The sequence below is a fragment of the Mastacembelus armatus genome, chromosome 23 (assembly GCF_900324485.2).
Source record: "Mastacembelus armatus chromosome 23, fMasArm1.2, whole genome shotgun sequence".
NCBI classification, from domain to species: Eukaryota; Metazoa; Chordata; class Actinopteri; order Synbranchiformes; family Mastacembelidae; genus Mastacembelus; species Mastacembelus armatus.
Window position 1 is genome coordinate 14,441,036 of NC_046655.1, and position 15,616 is coordinate 14,456,651.

At 45.6% G+C, this 15,616-nt stretch overlaps 1 protein-coding gene across 7 annotated transcripts in view; it reads left to right on the top strand.

Moving 5' to 3' along the window:
- The window catches only part of celf2 (cugbp, Elav-like family member 2), a 167,155-nt gene that overhangs the window by 33,866 nt on the left and 117,673 nt on the right, over window positions 1–15,616 (top strand). For 4 of the 7 annotated variants that reach the window (XM_026326690.1, XM_026326692.1, XM_026326691.1 and 1 more), the window contains exon 1: window positions 11,135–11,276. The exons of the other annotated variants lie outside the window; for them this stretch is intronic. In XM_026326690.1, the coding sequence (XP_026182475.1) occupies window positions 11,158–11,276 (119 nt within the window). In that variant the 5' untranslated portion in view covers window positions 11,135–11,157. Of the gene's footprint in view, window positions 1–11,134; window positions 11,277–15,616 lie in introns of those variants that run through there. 7 annotated transcript variants of the gene reach the window in all.

Here is a 15,616-nt window from a genome sequence, read left to right on the forward strand (position 1 = left end):
TAACGTAAAAGGACAGGAAGCAGATGAGATGAGGTGGGTTAGGACAGCGAGAGGAAATAGAGGGAGAAGGGAAATTGGACAGGAGAGATGTGGGGCGGCTCAGATCTACGGCAGAGAAGGGTCATTAAACTAAACCTTTCGGCGACAGAGCGACAGATCAAGCGAGCGGAGGGGAGAAGGGGAGAAGAAGGTTTAAATAAGGGAGGATCTTAAAATAGCAGGACCTATTTCTCATCTGAGGCAGAGTTAACACGAAAAGGACGAATCTCCTGCCCTGAAAACCATCAGTGCCCCCCCCCCCTCATTTCTTCCAACCTGCACAGAGATGCTGTGGTAGATGGGGGAAAAAGACTGTATGATCCATTTATCATCATGAGAATACTTATAAAGAATTATAACCCACCTATAAAGCTTTATGGTCTGGATTATAATCATAGATAGAGATTTGTATGAGCTGGTTGTCTACCAAAGGCCCCAATAATAGAAGGTTTCATAAATGTTTATAGGGACTTTAAAAATGGTCATTAACTACTAGAATCTGTGATATTTCTTTGTGTTCTTGTGTAACCTGACTCTTCATTCAGATCAGAGCAGGATGAGATTATGCTGCTTTTTAACATGAGTGTGATTTCTCTCGCTGTGTCTGAGCAGATTATCTGTTTACCACATGAGTTTTTAAGGTATTTTTCTGGATGTGTCGGTAAATAGAAATAGACAACAGTGGGTTCATGATGGCAGATAATGCGTCAGCTGTGAGTTTGGACTCTTCTGACATGCTGTACATCTCAGCTGGTTTACCTCAGGACAAATGTCAGGGTGGGAAGTGTTCACAGTGATGGATTATCGATGTCGAGTGAGTTTTAAGTCTCTGATTCTGACTCTGATTTTCATTCTGTAGTAAAATGAACTGAATCTAATGGCTCCCTGGAAAGTAAGAAATCCATTTAAGACCTTCAGTATATTTGGAAAATACTCAGCGGTAATGTAAAGAATATGCAGTTTTAATGGGCTGAATCATATCCAACCATCGATGCAGTCCTTTAAGCAACTCAGTAGCTCTATGAATTTAACTTGTACTTTTTATTTATTGTTGTTTTCATCAGTTTAATTCTGAAATAATTGCTCAGTACATGGAAGAACAGGGAGAAATCGTCTGGATAAGATGATGAATTCTACAAAAGTCCGACCCGTTTTCTCACAACAGAATGCGATGATATGGATTCTTCGTAATATATTCGCTGTATATTATTAGTGTGAAGCTACACCTGATGGTATTCACAGGCAAACGCAGCAGGTAAATCAGCTCAGATCAAAAGCAACACACAGAACGAGGCACCGGAGGAGAAGCAGCAAAACACGAGGGAAAACGAGCAGATGACTGTGGCTGTGAATAATTAGGCAAAATAGTTTGCTTTTGTGTTTTCTCTCTGATTGGGGAAAATAGGCGAGGCTGTGACTGTCGCATGAGCTCACACACACACACACACACACACACACACACACACACACACACACACAAACGATGTGTGTTACACGCTAATCCACCACACAGCTGCGTCATTCCACAACGTGTGTTTACTTCCTCTCTGCCTTCACACCGCCGCCGCCATCACTGCCGCCGACCCCCCACAATCCCTTGCAAACACACGCGCACACAATCACACAAAAGAGAGCTGGGCGTATAATTTGATCCTGTGCGCTCTCCTCCTCTAACGAAGCTCTCTGGTGGTTTGACTGACACCCGGCTCGTTATTTAAGTTTCTGTTTTGGGCCAGGAGGAGGAAGAGGAGCTGGGAGGAGGAAGAGAGAGGAAAATGGCAGAAAGTGGAAACAAGGGAGCAGAAAGAGAGGACAGGGCAAGGATTGGGACTATGGGGATGGATAAAGGGAGGAGAGGAAATTAAAACAGGCTGGGAAGATGGAGTAGGGCTGGAGGAAAAGAGGGTCATGGGAGTCGTAGGCAGCAGAGAAAGGAGGGGAAAATGAAGGAGAGGTGAATAAAAGAAGGGAAAGATGGAGTGAAGTTCTGAGAAGAGGACCACAGCAATAAAGAGAAAAGAGGACAGTTTGGGAGGAGGAAGAGTTGGTGCCGGAAACAGGGCTGATAAACAGGGTGTGAGGGGATTGTGTGTCTGTGTGTGAGAGTGTGTGTATAATTGCGAGTCTTTGTACTGATAATGTTCTTTGAAGGCATACAGCTGATAATTAGCGAGCTTGGCTCCACGGATGCCTTTCAGCATCGGTCATTATGAGCCATAAACCTACTATTGGCTCTGACATGACCTCCTGAGATGGGGATGCACATGCACACGCACGTGCACACACCGCCTTCTCATGAAAACATACACAAACCGGCCTAAGCAAGTGTTAATTAGTGTATGAATAGCATCCGCTCAAGAGAGGAGCAGAGAGAACAGCTCTCTAAAGGCCTTAAGTTCCTCTCTGGCACGAGGGCTGCAGGTGTGTGTGAAACGCACAAATGCACATACACTTTCTGTTTACCGAGGCAGACACACACAGACAGCAGAGACTATAATTACAGGGATTCACACAATGTGGCGTCCCGGTACGCTGCGTCTGTTATTGCCTCCCTGGTTGCCACATGACAACAGCGGGCCCTTGCTATGGCGACTGCTCGGTGTGCCGCTTCTGGCCCCGCCTCCCCCCGTATTCCCACATCTGAATATTTATGAGACAAGAACTGGCTGACTAGAGCCAGAAGACACTGGCTGGAGTATTCTCTCCCCTCGGCAGTGACAGTTATCAATGTTAAAGGCTCCTTCCTGAGCTCTAATTTATCCCCCAGTGAGAAAATGTCCAATGAGAGCTGCAGTCTGGAAGACGCGCTCTCTGGAAACGCTCCGAGTCAGCAGAACTGGCAAAAATCTGCCGTCCTTTGACAGCGGGAAGGAATCGGTTTGAGTTTGAACATTTGGCCACAGTGTCTTGACAGTCGGGAAGATGACTCTGACTTTCATACGACCTCACGGTGATGATCTCGCTCCAGATTTTTGTTTTGGATCAAGAATTTTCTTTGTGGCCAAACCAAAATAATATCAGGTTTTTTTTTTCTTTACTTAAAACCATTCCCTGCCTCGGACGTCATCACAGACCAAAGTGCTGAGTGTTCGAGGTTCAAAGTCTGTCTTTGTTGGCGGATGATTTCAAATGGCTGATGAAGACCCCAAGAAGTGGCTGAAAGCTCAGAGTACCTGTTGGTGGTTGACATCTTCTGTCTCACATACAGAAGCTACAACATGCAGAGGTCTGCAACCCAGTCTGTGCATTTCTCTGCGTTTCACACTAGCAGCAGCAAAATTGAGCTTTGACTTCTCACCAGGTTTTAATTGTCAGAGGCTGCGCTGGTGTCATGCTGGCTTTTCATCCATTTTTCATCTAAACACATGAATTATGAAGAGCTGCTAATGACGGGGAGGGACGGAGGTGGAGGGAGGGAGGGGGAGAGTTTGTCTGCAGAGAGCTGGACGAATGTTTGGAAATCTCGTCTCCCTTCACTTCTTCAGTCTGTCTGCACTTTCCCAGCAATATTTCTGATTCTGTCTGAGTGACACGGGTTCAATTTGTGACAAGACACACACACACAGGCGAACACACACATGAACACACACATGAACACACACACACACACACACACACACACACATACTCACACACACTCACACACTCACACACTGGGTGGCAGGTGAACATACAGTGGCACAGGATGGGCTTACTTCTGTGTGGGTGATTCAGACTACTGACCTGGAACACATTGGGTACTGAGAGAATAAAAACTATTGGACACACACACACACACACACACACACACACACACACACACACAGTGCAGGTCTCAGTCTGTATTGTTGCCGTTGTATGTTCTTCCATAAAGGACAGAAATAATGTGAAAATATCGTCAATACAACTAAGGCTAATGATAATTAAGCTAATATGCTGCTAATAATAAAACATGCACTTAGATGATTCCTGTTGTTTTATAATTAGCTTGATATTCAATATTTGTGACCTTAACAACATCCATCCATCTTCTAAAGTGCATGTTATCCTGGAACATCCAGGGTCATTGGGGGATGGAGCCAATCCCAGCATGCAGTGGGTGAGAGGCAGGTCCACCCTGGATAGATCATCAGTCTATCACAGGGTTGACACATAGAGACACATTCACATTCACACCTATGGGTGTTAGAGTTAAGTTAGAGTTGCCAATTAACCTTAAAAATACAACCTTTATGATACCACGTATTTGTTGTTGTAGTTATTTTTGACATTTGCTTGTTTTTGCATTTCTTCTCTAGTATTTCATAAAATTAGACAGAATTTTTCCTCCAAATATGGCAGCAGTGACATCCTCCGTCTTCCAGTTTACCGTGATTATGCTCAAAAGCACGTATGTACATGCAGACGCACGATTTGTCGTGGCCTCCATCCTCCTGAAACACTGCTGGTATGAGAACAGATTTATCCACATGAATAGCTACACACACACACACACACACACACACACACACACACACTCGAGTGGCATGCCCCAGGGTTTTCTGGGATACTGTTGTTTTCTTCCAGCTGATGTTCTCTGAGGTGGTGGGAAGCTGAAGTTGTGGGTGTGTCTTCTTCACATTCCAGTGCTTTCCTAAAACAATAACAGTATTTATTTATGATACATAATTTGCTGTTATTGTGCATTCATTGCAATTCAGTCCTGATTGCATACTCCCTCTTACAAGAGACTTCTACCCCAGCAGAAACCTCGTTGTCGCTTTAATTAATCATTATCACGTTAATTTTGAGGCGTTTGTATGATTACCATAGCGCTCAGAATAAAGAACCACACTGGTTGTTCGTGTTTATTAAATCACTTCTGCAAGCGAAAAACCTTCAGCATGTGACTGGAGAAGTGTTGTTGCATTTGCTTTTTCTCCTCTGTTTCATTTGCTTTTTGCACATTTGTCTTTTCCGATGTTTAGGCACATATGCATGACTTTGTGTTTGAGTGTGTGTGTGTGTGTGTGTGTGTGTGTGTGTGTGCGCGCGCTGGGGGAACTCAATTTTTTATTTTTTTTGTCACTTTTCTTGAGAGGCTCCAGATGGCTGAGAGACAGGTGAGCCAATTAGCAAGTCTCACTACACAGCAACATCATCACACCGGCGGAGCTCGACAGCTAAACACACGCACGCACACACACACACACACACACACACACACACACATGCATATTCCACATGCTGTAGTGTTAACGTTACCACCATTACGTTCTAATGTCTCTCGGCCCATCAGAACGCTGTCATGAGCTGCCCATGTCGATGTGGATATGAAATAGATTTTACAGTAGGTAACGATATTGGGAATGATGACAAAAGATCCTCTAATTTTAGCTTATTATCATCGCTGCCTAGAACATACAGCGCTGTGTGTCTATAGTGTGGCCCATTATGCGTCTTGTATACGACCCAGAAAACAGGCATAATGGGCAGATTTGAATTGATTTGCTTGTGTATTTTCAAGGAGCCAAAAATATTTCAGCAAGCCTCGCTGATGTGCTTTATAATTCTAATGAGGTCGAAATCTTCACAAAAGGAGGAGAGAGCGGCAGGAAGACAGCAAGTCTAAACACAACAACAACCCCTGTCTCTCTTCCTCCCTTCATCCCTCGTTCGCTCTCCCTCACTTCGTCACTTTCACTCAGTGTAAGTGCTGATTAGCTGAACGTCAGACACAGGAAATGCAGATTTTGCCATATAGGAACAATACCTGCACACATATTTGTCCTTATGATGCAGAACACAGACTTCTACAATGATTATTATTTGGATGGCTCCTGTTTGTGCATTTTTCTTTTTGTTAAGGGATAATTGAGCAGCCATGACGGCTGCTTTCTCACCTAATGGAAGGGGACAAATTAATCTCCCTGTACTAATGTCTGCAAATGGATCAGGACCACTCCTGCCACCGCCATGCTTCGTCATCCTGCTGAGAGTGAGGTTTTATGAGGTTGAGGCTCTGATGATGGATATGATGCAGTTTGTTTGATTTAGAGATGCTAGTACACCTGGTCTTCACTAAAGAATGTCAGAGCTGTAGAAAAAGGTCTAGATTAAGTTTTCGAGTTTTGTTTTAAACCAGCTCAGCAAGGACAAAGATGTATGAGGTCTCTGGTGTTTTGGTTGTGAGGAGGAACCAGAAATCCTACATGTTCCGGGTCATAATGGAGTACAGCCTCTGAAGATGTGCACACCATTTCTCACAGGAGAAGTGACATAGTGTCAGGAATGAAAAATTAGAGCTTTGAGACTCGTCTCCAATCTTTGGAGAAGTTACAGATGCAGACCCTGAATTTTGAAGTCAGAGGCTGGGGGGGTGGAGAAACTGTGTGACCACCTGACAAGCAGTTGTGAAGACCTAGGAAAGAATGTGTAAAGAATGTATAACAGAAATTAGAAGGTCTTATTCTCCAAAAGCCTTAATCTCACGACACTTCCAGTCAGAGGACTGCACTGTGGTGACTTAGCTGTTTTTCTGAGACTTACTTGAGTCTCTAAATATGTCAGTTTGGACATTGTGGAGTCTTGTCACTAAGACATAAAGGCAGGCAGGTTGTGCATCTCTAATTATTCAGCCTGTACATTGATCCTGCAAAAGTCACTGTAGTGAATCCTAGGCAGTAGTTAGTTAATTTAGTGATTACTTAATTATGAAATCTTTCGAGAGACCATAAAACAAAAAACAAGACCCCCCCAAAAAAAAGTTAAATTTAGCTGCGTCTGCTCATGAAGCTGCATGGCATTAATCTGTCTGCAGCCATTGTTCATGTTTGTACATAATGTTTTGTAGGGATGGGGGGCCAGTAGAATGTCATCCTATTTTCTCATCTTAATAGTCCATGATCTTGCAGCCGTTCTGCCTCCTAAGCCTCTTCCCGTGGATGACCTCTACGGAAGATTGTTGCTGGTGTCGGAGTACAGAGGATTTGATTACGTGGCAGAGTCGGGGCTTTGTTCTAAGCATATGCCCGTCCTTGGCTTTGGAGGGAGGGAGAAAGGGGATAGATGAAGAACAAGAAGAAGAGGAGGAGTCTTATCTCTTCCTCTGGGTCTTGCATCCTTTCATTTCAGATTGTCTCAGTGACCTTCTGGCCCTGCCCGGTTCATCCCAACGCTCTGCTGCACCTCTTGTTTACTGTCCCATAATAACATTGTCAATGGCAACAATACGTTTGCTTATCGCGAGGTGTCGGCTGCCACAATGGATGAATGGCGGCGTAATGGAAAGGCGAATTCGTCCTGTTGTCATCTCCAAGTCTTTGGAGGCACTCTCCTACTAGGACGTGTGTGCCGGTGTAAGATAAGATTAATTCTTCATATTGAGGGTTGATTGCAGAATCTTGTATCTAATGCAATTTTTATTTCTCAGCCCCTCCCTTCGCTCCTTTCTCCTTTTCTTTCAAACTGCAGAGTCAAGCATTTTTCCCTCTCTGTTTGGGGAGAAAATCTAAATAATTTATCTGTGTTTTGGTGCATTTTTCCCCCTCCTGTACTTAGAGGCAGGGTAGAGAGAAATGGAACGGAGACAGACAGGAGCAAAGGCAGATGAGTGTTTTTTTTTTTTGAATGGGATGAACGTGAGCAGCATGCTGAAGACAGAAAGAAAAGGGAAGGATGGCAGGAGGGAGGTGGAGGGGTGGAGGGACTGAACCCTTGCTCGACTCTCAGCTGGAGAGGGGCCTAAGAGGAGCCTGCAGACTTGGGTAATCCCTCTTTTATTAATGTGAAGCCAAGCTCAGCAGAATGCAGACTAACAGACCCACCAGAGCTGCTCACAACTGACTGTCTTCAGGCTTCGCTGTCTGTCTCTCACATGCAGATGACCGGCCGAGTCCCACGCCTCCCATTTGCCAGGGCAGTCAACCACCCACAGCTGAAGCGACGTCCAGGTGTTCCTTCGTGCCCTGATCCGGCTCCGCTCCCGTCCCACGTTTCCGCCCGCGGAGTCGAGCTCACGAGTGTTGTGGTCCCGCTCGGCCCCAGCCTTGGTGCTTGGCACAAAAAGCATCCTGCGTCCTCGCTGAGCCCCGCGCGTTACCATGGCAACCGTCCTTACATCACTCAGTGCCCCCCATGTAGCCAATGGGCATTGACCTTTTGCTGTCAGAGCGTGTTAGGGAGCGAGAGGCGCAAAGAGAGAGAGAGCGCGAGGAGGGAGTGAGGCAGGCGCTCGCCGGAAACAACAAACACAAAGAGGTCATTAAATTGTAAACACAATTTAAAAGAGACAGCGGCTGCTCGGTTTGAGATGAGGCCTCAAGTTACTGCAGTGTCAGCACTGAGTGTTTGGGTTTCCAGCCGCTGACAGAAACAAGATGCTTGTCTTCAGAAAGCATGATGTCACCACTGAGCAGGGAGGTCCATCTCAAACGTAAAGAAACAGGTACCCAAAGCTTCGCCGTGTCCCAGACGCTGCCATAGCTCTGCAGCTGTAGCCTCCAATAGAAACACAGCAGCTTGTGCACGGAGCAGGTTTAGAGCATCCAGAGGTGTCCTGGACACGAATCCAGATGTTAAAGGGGACTGGATCAGGTCACATGAAGTATTTTTGCAGCTGACTTCACTCAAAGAAATTACTGCTTTTCCTCTGGCATGTTTCTTCTTGTATATTTAGCTTTATTGGCTGTTTATTCTGTCGTCTCCGATTCACCTGGGCATTTGAAAACGGAAGTGTTGCGTGTTACACGTGTGGCTTCACACGTCAGCAGTTTTCTGTCAGATCAGAAATGATGGATAATCATATCAGGAAAGAATTAAAGAGTCTGAAAGGCAAAAAAAAAACAAAAAAGCAGAATGTGTCAGTTAGCATCGCATCATTTGACACACTGGGTGTCTATAAACAAACAAAGCACACTACATTAGGTGGTATAAACTAATCCAAGGAGTGACGGATGCAAAACTGATGCTTTTCTGGAGAGTCTCACCCTGGAATTATCTAGAAGATCGTTTACGTTTCGACGCATGTCCCAAATAAAGATGCCAGACTGTGGCTTTAATCACAAGATCGCAACAAAATGTTGAAGGTGGAGCATTTTGCTCTAATTACTCCTCTACATCATTATACTCCTTACGCCCAGCTTTTACAGTAATAAACACTGAGCAGAATATTTTTTTGATTTGATTGAGCGTGTTCTATTAGAGTGCTGGCTAGTTTTATGGCCTACTTATCCACAACTTTTTTTGTTGACACGACCGCCCTGTGTCAATGTTTGTCACCTGTGCACGCCTTCCATCAGTTCCGGCTGAGACTAAATGCGGTGAAAGGCTGATCCGATTTGAATGGTAAACAACAGAGGCAGAAATGGGTAATTAAGTTAGAAGTTAGTGAAAAGTGTCTGCTGCATTTTAATGGCGATGGCCCGTGCGCGCCGGATAATTTAGGATTTCAATTGTTGTTGTTTTTCAGTGAAATGCAGGTGTTTTGTGAAGACAGACGATTTTGCCCTGTATGCCAAACATTCTAATGAAGCTCACGTACAATCCATAATTTTAACTATCCCCCACCTGCCAGCTAGCCACACATACACACACAGAGTACACAAACGGGCATAGGCAGAGTACCCACACATACACACAATATGCACTAATGAAGCTGTTCTCCTCTCCTCTTTTTTGTTCCTGGCTCTGTGAAACATGCATAAATCATAATAAACAGAGAGATGAATTTTTAATCAGGAGCTCCCTTCCCCGTGTCTTCAGCCCCAGCCTCCTGTGGGGAGGGGAGGCTGTGATGTGCCAGGTATATGAAGCCAGATCTGGCAGCGCCTCCTTCGGGAGGGCTACTCTCCGAGACATTCCTGTCTGGGCTGCTCTTCCTGGGCATGATCTGCTGGACCGGGCCGTCTGTCTGGAGTCGGGTCTAACCCGGCCAAAACATGCTGTCTGTATCGGCAGGAGGCTCAGGTTCAGATAGAGCTGGACGTCTGAGGAGCTTTTAGCATATGACTGTGATGTGGCTGTAAAAAACAATCACTCCCACTATCAACCTGTTGTTGTCCATTGAAATTCATACATAGAAATTATATTTGCCTGGACATTAGGAGGTTGGAAACTGACCAAATGTTTTCTTTTAAAATTTATTGCCATAGTTTTTATTATACATTTTTTTGTAAGTATTACATTTTATTTGGAGTTATGGGTATTTGCTGTTTCATGTGGCTGGATGAGCCGTTTTCTAGAGTCCCATATTTTACGGAAAGATTTACTGGGGTCTTTTAAATCATGAGTCTTTTTCAGGGACTTCACTGACGTAGTCTGAACTTTTGCTCCATATTTAACTTGAGGCCTGTTAATATTGTACAAACATAAATGTCGGTAAAACTTCATGTCTAGTTGGTTTCTAGTTGGTCTGATATACTTATATACTTTTGAGTTTATTTATATTTCTTTTAAATATGCTATGAAAATTCACTGCACGCTTGACTTGAATTTGATTGGCCTCCTTCCATTGGTTCAATACAACTTTAGTCCACGATTTATTTGCCTCATAAAAACTTCATGAAAAGACGGCAGAGCAGACTTAAGGTCTGTAATTTTCCACTGTGTCTCCAGCTGGACTGCTGAAGCTGGGCTGGGCTGAGCTGTGCTGAAAAACACAGAGATGATGTGCAGTAAATGTGAATAGTGGGCACAGTTGGCTTGGTGACGTGCCGGACCGGGCCAGGCCCGGCGGCCATGCAGGCAGTCCAGAGCTAGACCGGGGCTATGCTGTTCCAGAGCTGTAGTATTAGACTCAAATAGGCCCACAACATAACAACATGAGCCGAGCTGTCACAGGGGATTACTTCAGCTAGGCGAGCCAGCGGGGTCTCCACTGCTCTGCTGCTCTACTGGAGAGAGAGCGGAGGGGCTGGGTGCATGGCGAGGGGGGTACATAGGACGAGAGGAGGGGGAGAGACTGCTTGTTTCTGCGTGAGAGAAAAGGGAACAACAGCCGAGGCTGAGAGGAACAAGGCAGGAGACAGAGAAGCAAAAAGGCAGCTTGTTGAAAACGACAGGCAGCGAAAAAAGGAAGAGACAAAAAGGAGAAGAGGAGAAGAGGAGGAAGAAAGAGAGACAGTGCAGCTTGTTGCCTGGTCAGGTGCATTTGTGTCCGTAATGTTGGAGCACTCGTCCGAGCCGGGCTTTGTGGGCAGAGTGTGTGTCGATGGCGTGTGCTGCCCCCCTCCTGCGGCCGCCAGCGCAGGATCCATGAGGAGCAACGAGCTGCTGCTGAGGTACACACTCATACACACCTGTACACACACAACACACACACGTGAACCTGCCTGTCTGACCCAGATGTTGGCTCCCTGCACCCCTCAGGGACTGTTGGTCCTGTGAAGGTGTGGCATTGTTGCATGGTTGCTTTTGTATCAGCAAGGTTGTTATGTGTGTCTGGAGCAGGGAGGGGCCAAACAAAGTCCGGGTCCTGGTTTACTCCGACATTTCACAGGATTTGACATCTGGGAGGTTTTGCTGTGACGCCTCCTACATGGACACAGTGTCTGTGTTGTTCAGTGGCAGGAGATTCCTCCCTGCTTCAGTGCAACTGTTTGCCAGGTCAAGCGTGACATCCAACGCTTGTACTTCTCTTTTGTTGCTCGCTCTCTCTCTGTCGCCCCCCCCCCACACACACACACTCCTGCTGTATTAGCAGGACTGTGTCCGGAACAGTTACAGCTGAAATATTAGGAAGTAGGATTTGACATGCGGAGCATTTTTGTCCTGCTGTTGATTTAATCTTTGACATCACGGATACATTCGAGTTGTTATTTACCTACAGTGTTTATCATACAGTTAGTTTGCCCTTCAGCTCATTTACATTTTGTGCTATTCCACCCACATCTGCATGAATATGTATCATTTATATTCTTATCTTTTTCCTTGGTGCCAAGAGCTGTAGTGTCATGGAGTCAGTGTGGATTCTCAGGCTTTTACTAATAACATTGTGATATGTGAAAGTCCCTGAAAAAAGTTTTCAGCCTTATTATCATTTGAGACCTGCACACTAACAGACTGTAACCTGCTGTAACCAGGCAGATACTGGATTTAAAAGCAGAGGCATCCAAGTCATCCGAAGCAGAATTTGACATTTCCAAGCCTGAATATGTCGTCGTTTATTATTTAATTATTTTGATGCAACTGTGCCTCATTTCTTCCATGTTCTATGCACAAACAGGGTGATTGCGTCTGAGCAGAAGGTCATAGACAAAGAGCTGCTTGTGTTCTGTTTGTGTGAACCTGCTGAGAAATTGAAAAATTGAGGAGAAACGAGCAGAAGCAGAAGATGTGGGTGATGAAGAGCAGTGACATTAGTGGGGAGGGGAGGGAGACGGGCATCCTTTTCCTTTCCATCCTCACTATATTCCATCTTCCTGAAAATTACACATTTTATTTTAAAGTTCCCATTACTGATGAATTTTACTGCGACACCCCACCAGTTACAATTTGTCTGAACTCCCCTCCTGTTGCATAAAAGATAGAGACGAGCTTCTGCTGCGCATCTGATCATGAAAAACAGTCATGCTGAGGTTGACTTGTTTTGCAACGAGTCAACATATTTCATTGATGTGTGCAGGTAGTAATTTATTGCACCATAATTTACTGACTGAATCTGCGAATGCTTCATTGGGTGACAAATGAAACTGGTTTTGAGGCGTGCACCTCACTTGCAATTTCCTGTTGAAAATATGGCTTTGAACAGTTTCTGCATCAAGCAGTTTCTCCAAGTGAGAAACACGGGGGAAATTGTAACCAGCGAGCAGGACGGTGCTGCGACTGGGGTTGAGGTAGGGCTGGACATAGTCCAGGACTGTAGACTGTAGCGTCAGAAAGACTGAGGACATTTTTATTGTTTTGGCTTTTACACTCCTGCACATGAGTTTAAAATTCTGACTTTCAGCTTTACTTTGAGGGTGCTGTGTAGGGTGCTCTTCATGGTTTGAGTCCCTCAGATTCAGGAGGAGTCTGGCCAACTAGAGTAAAGGTTTTTTGGCTGCTACCTGACCTCCGTCCAACAGGAGCTTCAGTCTCTGAAGACCCGACTGAAAGTAAAAAGTCCAACACAACTTCACAGTTTGCATATCAAGGAAGCTAAAGGTTGTCTGCTGAAATGTGACGACTTTAAAAGTTTTAATTTGTTCAGTGCGTTTCTGTCACTCCCTCAAATTAAAGCTGGGAGGGGTAGGTCAACAGTTCTGTTTTCCAGGAAGGGAGGAAACGGTTTCACTGTGTTGTGTTGCAGAAACAGACCAAAAGTCAGGATGTCTCAACCAGTGCTGCATCAGTTTTCATTTTTACATGAGTCTCCTAACTTTCTGAAGGTGCAGTACTCTGAGCTTTCAAAGTTGGACTTCACAGTCATGTTTTACACTTCAAACCCAATGTTCTGAAATATGGAGCGAAGAAACATGTCACCGTCTAGCACTGACAAACTGCTGTTTTATAGAAAGTGGGAAGAGAGATATTGCTGAGATAATCAGCACATTTTAGTTTCTCATATAGGATGATATTAGTCTTCTTTAGCTCCACCCTTCTCCTTCCCTTTAGCTAAACCAAAGGTCCCATCCCACCCCCCTGCACTGTGTGCCTATCTAATGGTGTGTGGGATATTAGTCCTCTAATAGAGGTAATGACCATTGGTTTAGAGTCACTGCTTCTCCCTCCCATTTCTCCAGATGGGTCATAGCATTAAAATGGCTTCAGCCCCCCCACCTCTCCGTCTCCTCCTCCCAGGCTTCTTGAATTTGCTAAACCAGCCGTTGCAGCCTCGGTGAAGGGAGCGCACCTCGTCTCCGCTACAACGATTTAATCTGCCGAGCACCTTTTCAATCAGAGAGTGTCAGGCAGGGCCGCGCTCGACACGACTCTAATACAATGCATGGACACACACGTACAGGAAGTGGGGGCGTGGAGCGGGGCGCTGGCAAATACTCTCACGTGCATGCGCATGCACCACGTGGCCTGCTGCAGATCGATACTTGCAATCATACAGGTGACAGTGGGCAGCGGTTTTATCAGCCACTGATTCACACCCTGCTATCATCACCTTCACACAATCACACAATCAAGAATAGGTGTGTGTGTGTGTGTGTGTGTGTGTGTGTGTGTGTGTGTGTGTCGGGTTGGGGGGTGTATGTAAAAGAGGAGGGAGGGAGCTTGCAGGTACATGAAATGTGTGAATATGTGCGTGAAATGAATTGAAATGGGTGTGAAAGTGCATCTGTTTGCGGGTGGATGCATATACACCCCCTTTGTGTCAGTGCGTGTGTTTGAATGTGCGTAAGTTTTCAAGTGGTTCCTTTCTGTAGCATGAGCAGGTGATGCGTTGTATTCTACCATTTTTCTGTGTGCGTGTGTGTGTGTGTGTGTGTGTGTGCGTGTGCACGTACAGTCCATCTTTGTGTGTGACGGTGTGTATTTGTGTGTCGGTTGTTATCAGAATGACACCATCCTGCTCCCTCTCCTGCAGCCCCAGAGGATCAGTGGAGCTGCACCAGTTTCAAATGAAAATAAATGAGAGGCAGTGACCGCTACTGCCTGGGTCCCACTTTAATGAGGAACAGGAGCAGAGCGGGAGGGAGGAGAAGCAGGACAGAGGTGGAGGAGGGAGGGGAGGGTGAGGCGAAGGCAGGGGGAGAAATTGGAAAGTGAGGAAGAGATTGGTTGGAGTTGGCAACGTAGGCACCGAGAGAGACGAATGGATAAGAGATAGGTGGGGGTCGGGTGATGAATGGAGGGCCCCTCTCTGTCACCGATGCAATGGCCAATTACAGTTGGAGCGCGCTCCGATGCACTGCAGGTGGAGCGGACAGCGGCCTGAGCGGCCAGAGAATATCGCTCCATACTCCATTTGCATTGAGAGGAGAAATCACTGCACAGCACAGCTTAGAGCAGCTTTGGGGGTCATTGTGTGATTCAGTAAAACTACATTTCATGTTTTACACCATTGTTGGCCTGGACTGCACAGCACAAGTGGGTATTTTTTTTTACAGCCTGTCCACCTAAAACCCTGTATCTCCAAATGAATCAGGTTTCAGCTCTTAGATAAACCAAAGGATTATATGCTCCATTAAGGATTTTTGTTCTTCTGCTTCTCAGGCTAATTAAAGCCTCTAACTGTTTCTAATGAACCATTGATTCTTTAGCGTGTCTCCGCCTCTTACACGCACTTAAAAATCAGCCAAAGTAAGGTGGAAGGTGCTTTGCAGAAGGCTTTATGCTAAGGTAGCTCCGTAGCACCCCTAGTTGAGTGATAGGGACGGTTGGGGGCGTTTTTACTTTGTTGACATGGGTCAGATAATGTATGATGCCATCAAATAGGGTGGAGCTATAGCAGGAGAAGGCTTTAACTCCCAGAAACAGAAGTGTTTCTGTGTCATTTGTACAGATGTGTCCACCGACTAAACGCTGTCATGGATATGAATGCTGACTTTTGAAAGAGACCAGGCCTGTACCGCATCGGATCCTAAAAATCGCCCAGGCTGAATCCAAAACGACACGAAACCAGAGCGAAGTCATGTTGTTGAGAGTTGGGAGATACCAGGTTTTCCCTCGACAGCGGGGATCTGCTTCT